Source organism: Tachypleus tridentatus, chromosome 12 (genome assembly GCF_004210375.1).
Source record: "Tachypleus tridentatus isolate NWPU-2018 chromosome 12, ASM421037v1, whole genome shotgun sequence".
Classification (NCBI taxonomy): domain Eukaryota; kingdom Metazoa; phylum Arthropoda; class Merostomata; order Xiphosura; family Limulidae; genus Tachypleus; species Tachypleus tridentatus.
This window is the reverse complement of record NC_134836.1, coordinates 83611187-83623361: the sequence shown is the minus strand read 5'-3', so window position 1 is coordinate 83623361 and position 12175 is coordinate 83611187. Positions and strand designations below refer to the sequence as shown.

Here is a 12175-nt window from a genome sequence, read left to right as displayed (position 1 = left end):
TATAGAATTGCAAGTCTCCCATTATAACCTATGAAAATGTATTTTTGTTACCTTTTTTATTCTCATTACTTTTGCTTGGAATAGGCCAAAAAGACCTAAAAGTATTATTAAATGTAAAAGTAAACCTGTGTTTTCAACCAAAAATATTGCAGCAAAGTTTTCAATGTGATAGCCATGATATTACCATAATTATTACAGATCCATGGGAATAGCATGATATTGTAGCATTTGTGATGTGAAGGAATATCTGCTATATTCTATTCTTTTATATGTATTTTTCCTTGTTTTTGTTTTATGTTTTATTGTTATTATTCATAGTTTTTGCTTTAATTTTCTTTAACAAACTATTTTTGACTTATCTATTCATTGTTGGTATTTCCTCCCATGTATTTAGAATATTATTTCTAATTATAAATTTAAAGTCAACGTTTTTTTAATACAAGGAAGGATGCTCATTTGAATCACTGTAAATTTAAATATTATTTTGTTGTTGTTGTTTTACTAAATTTTCACATTTGTGACTAGAGTTTTGTATCACTTGAGCATTTGTCTCCATTATGCTACTTACTTTTTTCACAAGGTTAACTGCTCTCATTTAGTGTTGCCCTCTATATGCAAACTTCTTCTTTATGCATACCACAAGCCTTACACTGCCCCCTTGTAGGAATTACTGTATTCCAACATGTCTTTCATGTAAATCATCATGCATAATATCTGAACTTATTGTGCACATGCGAGGCATATGACTCCCTCCATACTCCTCTACCATACCTTTACTTTAAAATTTGTCAGTGTCTGAGTTTTGATATGCTCTTTTATTTTTTTATTGCTGCATATTTGATTTTTTCCCTCCCACAGTGTTTAATTTTGAACTTGATTTATTCATCTCAATTATTATATTTGTTTTTATCAGTTCTTTCAGATCTTTTCTCTTTTCTGCACTTGTGTTTTGTGTAAACTTTCTGTGCTGTAAATTGGGAGTTACAAGCTTCAGTTACAAATGACCCAACGATGTATTTGCTTTTATGCATCTGAATATCAAATGTTCCATGGTCCAACATTTATCCTCAGTCTTTGCCATAGCTCCCACTAACATTTCTGAGCCTTTGCTGGTTATCTATCACTTTTTTCCATCATTGGAATTTTCTTGTCATTACTGTTTTCATATTGTGGCGTCTCCTAAGCCTAATTCAGTCTTCATAAAAATTATGTCTCAGGTTTGTGATGTTTTCTCTATGTCAATTATTATTCAGCTAAATCATATTTTTGTTTTCCCTCCTGCCCCTGATTATCAGATTCATAGTGATCATATAGGGGATTAGCATACTATGCCCTGTGAGGACTTTGGCTTATTTCCCTTTCCTCTCATCCTGTTGTCTGCCAATTTTTATACCAGTAATTCTTAGGCCTTTCTTTATCTGTTTGAGAGATGATTCTTAAATTATGTGTGTTTCTCAGTTTTACATAATTTTTTGTTGTTCTTGTTGGGACATTAGAGGTCATGATGTTATATTGGCTCAGGTCCATTTACTCTACATTTATCTTAGGGTTTTTTTTTTTAGTGTCTTTGTTTTTCATATAGTTCCAGAAGTTATCAGGCCTAACGTGCTGTTGGCCAACTAATGTTTAACTCTTACAAATATTGTATCCTTTTGTATCTTGGAGACTCATTTGCTTCCATCTTTTTTATCCTAAATTCACCACTTCTCATTTTTTTATTTCCTTCTCTCATCCTCAAGCTCCCATGACAAACAAGCATTTGTCAGAAGCAGTATGGTAATTGCTCTGGCATTAGGCAGTTGAACTTGTACCTCATCTTCTGTATGGTTTTTGTTCGTGCCTTTTCATTCTTTTTAAGACAACCAGGTTTTGGCAGCCAGTAATTGAATGCTCTCACTTCGGTTTCTTCATATCACTATTCAAGTTCACATTTATGTCCTTCTTCCCCTGAGATAGGTATTTTCTCCTGAGTTGTAGACATTATCTATGGATGACTGCTACATTTACTTCATATGATGATATCACCTCTTTCTAATCTTTTTCGTTGGTTTGTCCCTTTCAGGTTGGTTTATCAGTTTTAGGTTTTTCCTCCAGACTTGCTTTGACACCTTGTATGTTTGATCGAATTGTCATGTCCATGCTCAGGGACTGTAATTTCATTATTATGTGGCTAGTTGGCTTTTTCTGACTCCTACCAAAATGGGTTGGCCACTCTATGCTGCAGCTACCTTCTGGGGGAGCTCGAATGGGCTTGTTGGACAACATGAAGTAATTCTGATCCACTCACTATTTTATCCAATTGGTGGTCTTTTTTTTCTATTTAATTATCTGTCATATTCTGCCTTCACAACTTGGTATAACAGAATTTTAGCTTAACACACTCTCTTTGCACATTTCTTTACTGCTCATGAGATTCTTTTGCTTTTGGAGATTTAGTTATCCAAGACATCACTGACCTCCTTGGTCTTGCCCATTTATGATCCATTCACAGGATATTTTATGAACAATAGAACCATGATTGGGATCTTCTTTCTACCTCCACTTCTCTTCTTCCTTTTCTATGAGACTATCTGCATTGGTGGATGGATAAATGTCCATTTGTCAGCAGGTGTGCCACTTTTTTCCCTGCATTTGGATTTACATCTTTTTATGGATGCTTCCCTTCAAATATGGGGAGTATGGGTCAATCACTGTTCTTTAGCTTCTGTCTGTACACTGGACATTACATCATTTCATTCTTCACTCCCTATATTGTTTGGGAGTGATTTCTTTGACCAATTTTACAATGGTAATATGCATCTTCAAGCATATAGGTCCAGAGATGCCAACCATTACGATTTTGGTGTATACATTATGACTATACGCTCATACAGACAAATATTACAATTTGTTGCAACTCCCAAATTATTATATATTATATTGGCCTATACAATAAAGTGATAAATTGTTCTCCCAGGGCTTGAAAGGGGCGAAAAGAAAATTTCTAGTGAGATACAAATAAATTTTGATAATGAATAAAAGACATAGTCCAAATGGTTACTTGTGATAATCATGTTTGTGCTTGAAATAATAAAAAATATTTGTATCTCCAACGTCTGCCAATAGTTTGAGTGTGATGCTTCTCTATACTGGGTACGCGGGGGAATCTATAATTACGTCATCAGTGCTTGTCAGCCAATCAGCTCTCGTGTAGATGGGTATTTCTCGTTTTCTAAGCAGCATAGAAACACCAATGTGATCGTTCACAAGATGGAAAAAAAGAGGCCTCATTCACCAGATTGTCTTGTTTCTGGCAAATCTAAAAGGACTAAAACTATGAAAGGGCTTTGTCTATAATCATTACACTCAGTCATTTGAAATAGTTGGCAGCTCTGTAAATCTATGTTTTGGTCCTTGGATCTCTTCTACAGGAGCCATGCACATCACACTTAGGTTATTGCATATCCTATGCAGGACAAGTTCCATCTGTTTATGAATCATCTTTCGTGCCACAACTAGATATATTACACTGACTGGGTATTATATCTATTTATTTTCAATATTGCCTTGACTCCTCCTCCTATCTCCATCCATCATCATCTTCTTCCTTTCTTCTCATTGACCTTGATCACATGTTGTACATCCCAACCTTTATGTTCTGTGTCTTTACATTTCTCTTTTGTCAGGCTGTTAACAATATGATCTGTTAAACACACTGAATTGCTTCTGGGTATTGTATCTCCTTATTTTCAATATTGCCTTGACTCCTTCTCCTATCCCCATCCATCATCTTCTACTTCCTCTCTTCTCATTGACCTTGATCACATGTTGTACATCCCAACCTTTATGTTCTGTGTCTTTACATTTCTCTTTTGTCAGGCTGTTAACAATATGATCTGTTAAACACACTGAATTGCTTCCTTGTTAGCTAGCTAGCTCTATCTATTCATTTTACATGGTGGTGTAGACAATAAGAATGGCAAGTTTTCCACAGATGATATACTGCTAGGGGGTTTCCTGCTGACTGGCCTACCCTAGCTTGTATAACAGAAATTCTCACCCGGCTGCTTGATCTCCAGATGTCAGGTGGTCTTTATCCCATACCATTTGTTTTTCCATTACCATAGTGTTTTTACTTCACCTGTTCTTCCCATGCTCACGTTTTCCTCCTTGTTATATCATCCTCATTGTTGTTCTATTCTTCCAGATTGGGTCATTCATGTGATCAATCATTTCCTTACTTTACCTCCATTTGAACCACTTTCTGATGTTCAGTGTTGCATCTTTTCTGCATTACTTAATTCCTTCTCTTAGCCTGTGGATATTGATGACTGGATCTGTTTGCCATTGACATTTTACGTAACATTCTTCCACTAGCTGTCTTTCCTTTATCCAGTTTGTTTCTCCTGAAAACCCTAGCAACTCAGGAGGGATGTTCCTCATTATCTCGTATTTCCCTTCTTTCTTTCTCCTATCCTTACCCTTCACCAGATCTGGATAAACTTATGTTGTTGGTCAGGGATTGTCATTTTCCTAGAGCTGTTTTACCATCTTTCTTGATACATAATCCCTTCTTTATCCCCTGGCAGTCATCACCCCTTCTTGATTTTTAACTTTTCCATTTACCATTGGGCTCCACCTATGGTTTGATTGGATTTTTCCTTCTTGATGTGTTCTAGTCATCCTTCCTTGCTTTTCCTACTGTCTACATAATCTTGTGGTTTATTCTTTGTCAGGAATTTGTCTATGACCTGTAGCTGTTCTTCACTCTTCTGTACAACTTTACTCAGCAAAGCTTATTCCTCTTTTTTTTTTCTTCTTTCAGGAGACCATTTCTTTCTGTTTATCACATGGATCCTGCTCAGTGGCAAGTGGTGCCTTAGCAGGTATTCTTTATTAACTCAAAATCCACACTTTAAGCCATGTTAACTTGAACTTTCTCCTCCATGCTTCTGCATGCTCATCATCAAAAAGGCATATTCCACAAGATTGGAAAATGATTGTTTTTCTTGTGATAATTGCTTTATAAATATATCTTTTTGTAACTGTACCACCCATAGATTACATGATGCAGGTACCCCTTTTTTGATCTTTGGATTTATTTCTCTGATTGTCAGGGATATCCTTCAGATGCTTTAAGGGATACTTTTGTTGTTTCCTCACACTAATCCCTCCTCCTTTTTTATGTGAGATTCTAGTTAATCTTGCAAGTGGAGGTAAGTCCCATTTAAGAAGTTATGATTTTCCTGTACTGAAAATGTACTTCCAATTGGTACTTACCTTTTGCTCACATTTTCTGTTCATCCTTCTCACTTTTCTGGTGTTCACACCTGCCAAACTTCAAAGTGCAGGTTCAGTAGAGGAATGTAGAGGGAATCACATGAGTGTGTTATGCTACATTGGTTAAGAGGTGATGCATAATGATTTACATGAGAGACATATCAACAAGGGGGTAATATAAGGTTTGTGGCATGCATGAAGAAAACGTTTGCATATAGAGTGCTGCTCACCAAACAAGAATAGTTAATCTTGTGAGTGAAAGTACATGCCTATTGGAAATACATTTTCAGAATACGAAAAATATAACTTAAATGTTCTGAACCATAAATTATATGATACTAGCAAATGCCTGTCAAAACAATTGAGTTGTAATTTTCCAAAAAAATAGTGATGAAAACTATAAAATGTGTAGTCAACCCAATTGCTACGATCAGAATATATTTACAGTATGATTGTCTAATGGGCTATTTACAGCCATCTTTTGTAATTCTGTGTGTTATTTCAGTAACAAAAATTGCACTGTAATTGTTTTTAAGCAGAGGACACTGAAGACATGCATTGTTGACAAAAAGTCTTGGTTTTTGAATCAGTGGATGTATCCAGCACATTAGAGCACTCAGCTACACTAAGTAACCACTGATATTTTTGTGCTGGATGCCAACATTTCTTGTCATTTTCTACTTTTTTACCATTTAATATGGAAAATGTGAACACGATGAAATTACCTAAGTACTAGCTGGTCAAAAGTTTAAGAACATACTGAAACGAAGCATTCATCAGTGAACACATAACGAAATTTAGTCATTTGTGTTCAAGCATTTGCGTTGTCAACATCTCCCACTGACATCTCCTGTGTTACATTGGATAAGAACATAGCAAAGGCTAAAAAGTTGAGAGAGTTTGAACGTGGCAGAATTGCTGAGCTGCAAAAGCAAGGTCTCTCTCAACGTGCCATCGCTGGTGAGATTGGGTGTAGTAAAACTGCTGTTGCAAATTTCTTAAAAGACCCTGAGGGATACGGAACAAGAATTTCAAGTGGTCGACCCAAGAAAATTTCGCCGGCATTGAGTAGGAGGATTCGACGGGTCGTCTGGCAAAACACCAGCCAATCGTCAAACCAGATTAAGGTCCTTACGGACGCAGAATGCAGCTCAAGAACAACAAGAAAGGCTTTAAAAACCGTAAACGTCTTCAAATGCCACAACGTTTCCCACACCACGAAACAGCTCGGTTAAACTTTGCCGAGAAGCACCAAACATGGGACATATAAAAGTGGAAGAAGGTTTTGTTCTCTCATGAGAAAAAATTTAACCTTGATGGACCAGATGGCTTCCAACATTACTGGCACGATAAGCATATCCCACTGGAAACATTTTCTAAGCGACACAGTGGAGGAGGTTCCATCATGATCTGGGGTGGTTTCTTCTTTCATGGAACAATAAAGCTTCAGGTTATACAGGGGCATCAAACAGCAGCTGGCTACATTGGCATGTTGGAGAGAGCATCCTTATTGACTGAAGGCCCTCGTTTGTGTAGAAATGACTGGATCTTTTAGCAGCACAATGCTGCAATCTATAATGCCTGCAGGACAAAGGACTCTTTCATGGTGAATAAAGTGATTCTTTTGGACCACCCAGCATGTTCACCCAAACTGAACCCCACAGAAAATGTTTGGGGTGGATGGCAAGGGAAGTCTACAGAAATGGATGTCAATTCCAAACAGTGCATGATCTTCATGAAGCCATCTTCAACACTTGGAATAACATTTCAACCAGCCTTATGCAAATGTTTATATTGAACGTGCCAAAGCGAATGTTTGGAGTTATTTGCAATGATGGCCAAGCAACTCACTACTGAGACCTCTTGTTTAGCACTTCTTTTTGGTATGGTCTTAAATTTTATACCAGCTAGTATTTAGGCTAATTTCATAGTGTTCACATTTTTCCTGTTAAATGCTAAAAAAGTTTTTTATTTTTACTTTCCCTTTTCTTATTTTCATGTTTCGAAACTACTCAAATAAGTGGTTGAGTCTGACAATGCAAAATGCATATTTTTTTTTTTATGTTCATTGGCCTTAAGATTTTGGCCAGCAGTGTATATATTCAGACATATTCCTTTCTCTATGCAATTTTTGAATCATGCTCTGACTTTTGAAATATTTCTTTCAATTGGACAACAGAGAAAGTCCTGTTTTTTCCTAAAATTCCTTCACAGAATAAAATATTTTTGTTTGTAAAAAATTTTTTCTTGGATTAATCATTCATCATATACAAAGTATTATGGATGAATGTTGATATCAATAAGAAATTTTAGAAATTGCAAAATAATTTTTCTATAACGTACTTTTCAGAATAAACATTTAGATATATGTATATAATTTTTTTTATATGATTAGCTGTTTAGAAGATACAAAGTGTAATATACAAACAGATAGACATTTGGCTATTATATGTGCAAATGTTTGATCATTTTAAAGTTTTTAAGAGCAGCCACCACCTGAATTAAAATGCTTTTTGAATTGTTTACTTTGTATTTAACATCTAATTATTTACCTTTAGGCATTCTTCAGTTTATCATCAGCCAACAAATCGGGTTAACAAGTACTTGGCCCAAGCTATTGAGGCTAGAAGTATAGATATGGAAAAGGCTACTCATGTCAATATTTTAACACTTTGTTTCAAAGATAAGCAGAAAGAAAGACAGGTTAGCATCATAACACTTTAAATTGTATTAATACTATAGGTATAAGATACTATAAGAATAAAATAATTTCTGATCATTAAATAATGTAGCATTAGAACACTTTAATTTATACTGTTGCTATAGGTATAAGGTATTATAAAATAATTATTTTTGCACTGAACATTTAGAAATTTTTATGCAATACTAAAGAGATTATTCAACTCTGTTCACTACCAGAATCCATTGTTTTTAAGAGCTAAAGAGTGAAAAATACTAAATGTTTTAATAGGAACAATTCTTTCAACCATATATCTTAGTGACAACATAATCTAAATAAACGTTTATCAACATTTGTTAATAAAAACAGGTTTATATATATATGTATATATATATATATTTACACACACAAGCGGAATTGGTATTTTATGTGTAGTTAGATAACTTGTGCTGCTAAAGGTGAATTTTCAACAAATTTAATAATTGCCTTAGAAACTATACTTTGGTTAGGTATAATTCCTGTATGGTTGCCATATTTTTAAACACTTTAGTTTTTGAGTAAAAAAATGAAACAAAATATGCGTGTCCTTGAACCTGAGTTTCTCTCGGTCATTCAGCTGTTTCTGTGATATTTTACAACTATGATGTAATAGTTTCCAAACATGCTTTGTTGCACGCCAACCATTTTGTTCCTTTCAGTGCGGTGTTTTATGTAAATCTATCTGTGCTTTTTTTGGATTACATACTTTGTGAGATTATTTTTTGTCTTGATATTTATGATAACATGGTTTACTGCATTGCTTATGGTTGTAAAAACGGTTTGGCATTGGGCAAAAGCTTCTTTTCGTTTCCGTGCAAGGAGAAGGAACTGGCAAGGTGGCGACGGTGGGTGCAGATGATCAATAGGAAGAACTAGATTCCTGGCAAAATAACTAAAATATTCAGTTTTCCTAGTCTTTTCCATATCCACCTGACAAATCTGCGATAAGCTAAGTATCTATATAGCCTGAAAATGCAAAATTACAAACCTCTAACCTTAGTAGAAAGTCATTTTTCTCTCCTAGCTATTTTGAAATTCTATAGATATTGTTTTGAATCAATATATGACCATTTCATAAATATAAGGAGAATATTTTCAAACCAGTCAGCTTGCAAAATAATATTATTAAAATCAGAATCATACTGATGGTTGGTAGAAAAACTTGAAAACAAGAAATATGTGCAACTGAAACAAACATCTCGTTGGGCTTTGGAAATATTGATACACTTGAGATGACTAAGTAGGATCATAGTTTTGGATAAACAGTATCTGAAATATACTATTTTAGGTTTAACTGCATCTTAAAAAATACAAACTTGTGACTTGGCTCCTCATCACCGAAGGGACCATTCAAGTCAACAAATTCATAGTATGATGCTTCCAAAACATCGACATTCAGGCAATTTCCATCAAAGCCTCGAGTCTGGGTAATGCACTCTTCATCTTTTAATCGGTTTGACACCTTGTCGTATGAGCGACAGCAAACGCACTCTCTCCTGGTTGGCATCTGCTTGCATAAACCACTCCTACACCTTGCTCAAACATACAGAATATGTCATATAAATTATACATTTATGGTAAATATTAAATTAACTATTCAGACTGCTACATCTAGTTTGATTTTATAGACAGAATTATGACGTATAATTGAAATTCATTTTGTTACGAGTCATAAATTACCGGTACAATGATTGTGGAAGGGTCGAGTATTAGTTACCATAGTCGTTAAAGTATAAATAAATAAAACCCAGTCTGTGATACCAATAATTTATAAACACCAGACAGGTTTCAAGATGCTTAAAATTGCGCGTGAAATAATACAGACCATATTTGCTTTCATGACTCTGGCTTACCATTCTTCCACTGGAGGTATGACCGACTTGCAACTGGCCTGGGAGCTATCGGAATCCACTCTCGCTCGTGGAACTGTCCTCATCACTAGAACTTGTCAGATCTGTGTCAAAAGTAACTGTTTTAGGTTCGTTCAGAGTAGGTTCGAATGATATGGTGCTACTCAACACTGTTCAGAACACAAAGTCAAAACAGACTCCGCCTCTGTTTCTCCGTATTCACTAGCCATGTTTATTTACATTCAACATGCTGGCATTGGCGGTTTGTTTGGCAACTATTATGTCACAGTACTTTTCTTAGAGGCAAACGTAAAAACTAAAACGTTCGGATTGCCGCTCGGAAAGGGCTCTTTCTGCACCAAGTTCTATGTTTCATTTATTAGCACATATTTTTTATAAAAAATGTGAACCTGCAGAATTAATCAGTATGAGTAGTTTTTTTGACTGCAAAGTTTTCTTTTTTCTTTAAAATTCACTTTAATCCACTTACATTTCCTGTTTTATTACTTTTCGTATTTAATGAAGACTTGAACCTCATTTTGCTTTTTCATAAAGTATCAATTATTTTCAAGTTTGTATATTTGTTTTGCTTCTCCAGTATCAGGAAGAAAATGACAAAGGATTCACCAAAAGCATGGCTTGTACCCTAGTAATTTTATTGTGTGTGGGTTGTTTACAGGCTATTATATTGCCTAGGTAAGATATTGTTTAATTACAGAAGGTTTTGTTTTAGATGTACCTTTATGTACTTGTTTTCAAAGTTGTAGAGTAATATTTTGTTGGAAAAAACATATGATTTTATTAAATTTAATAAACATCAAAATCAATAGCAATATTTAAATATCTTTTACTTTTTCTTTGGTTTGCTACTTTGTGCTTAAAAAGCTGTAAAAAAGTGATTAAATTTGTTGGATCAAATGTAGGATCAAAAGATAGTTAATGTTTGAGTTATTTTTCAAGCAAAAGAATTCTCAAAGTTGTAAGTTTTCTTTTTATCATATATGAATACAACAGTGATAAAGAGAGAGGTATGTAATATTAATGATTAAAAAGAAGAAAGTAATGCAATAGATACCTTTGTAACATTTAAATATACTTTAGCTGTTGTCTTTATACAACTGAGAAAAGAATATCTGATGGATTTAAGGTTCCTGTTGGCTACTGCTAAAATTGGAAAATAAGTTTGATGAATATTTAACAGAATTATTATTTTAACATGATACCAAAATCTATCTGTAAATTAATTTCAAAATATTTTGTGACATTGTCACGTAACAATTACAACCCAAGATGTTCTTAACAGACCAGTGTAATGTTATTCATTCTAAAGACTAGTTAAGCTATGGGGTTTGATGAAAATAAGCAAATTCTACATAATGAACCTAGCTGTGATGATCTAGGAAAAACAATGGGAGATTGACAGAAAAACCTGAATTTAAGTATAACATTTAGTTTGTAAGGTTAAATCTTTCCATGCATACAGTAGGTAACTAGTTAGTTGATTATAAAATACTACTGTTTTGATGGAAATGCAATGTATGTAATTACATCAAACAGCAAGGATATGCTTACATTCCAAACACTACTTTGGCCTAGTAAATTTAAAATCTTGTTTATGCCACTGATACTAACAGGTTTGCAGAATTCGAGTTATACTTCTGTGACATACTCATTTTCTAAGGAATTTCCTTTTCTTATTATGAAAAATATGATTAGGATAAATTACTAGATATATATTATTGATAATGCAAAAAAAGAAAAATCATTATAAACAGCTTAGAAAGATAGCTCAAAATATATGAAACCAGTATTTTAAATACAGCTAGTTGTAGAATATTTTAAAAGACTGGATGATCTATTTGATAATTTGGAGGCAAACTATGCAAGTTGATATGAAATTCCTTCTGTTGTTGGCTTAAGACTTTTTTTTTTTAATATATTCCTGAAGGTGATGTTGAATTTCAAGTACATGTGGTTATAAAATAATTTTAGTTTTCTTACTAAATAATGAATCAAATAAAGAAAATGATATTTGATAAGAATATTATGTTTTCATCTAAAAGATACTTGAAAAATTAATTGGATGTAAGTTCTTTCACAAATAAGTATTGCTTCAGAGTTAAGTATTACCAATTTCCATTTAATAAATTGAATGAGTAAACAACTATTGAAAAAAGTAACAAAATACCTTAATTTTATTCTGTACAATAACGGAGAAAACAGATTGCTAAGTGTAAGTTTGAGTAATATAAACATTTTGTATTTAATTTTCTGCAATATAATGTAGAACTCATGTCTTATGCTTAATCACAAAAACTTTTAAAATTTTTGAACAAATAACATATTA

At 33.8% G+C, this 12175-nt stretch overlaps 1 protein-coding gene across 1 annotated transcript in view; it reads left to right on the top strand.

The window, feature by feature from the left end:
* LOC143235683 (adenylate cyclase type 1-like) overlaps positions 1-12175 on the top strand; it is a 138684-nt gene that overhangs the window by 79342 nt on the left and 47167 nt on the right. Inside the window, exons 12-13 of the mRNA XM_076473902.1 lie at positions 7818-7962; positions 10427-10524. Of these exons, the coding sequence (XP_076330017.1) occupies positions 7818-7962; positions 10427-10524 (243 nt within the window). The remainder of the gene's footprint in view (positions 1-7817; positions 7963-10426; positions 10525-12175) is intronic.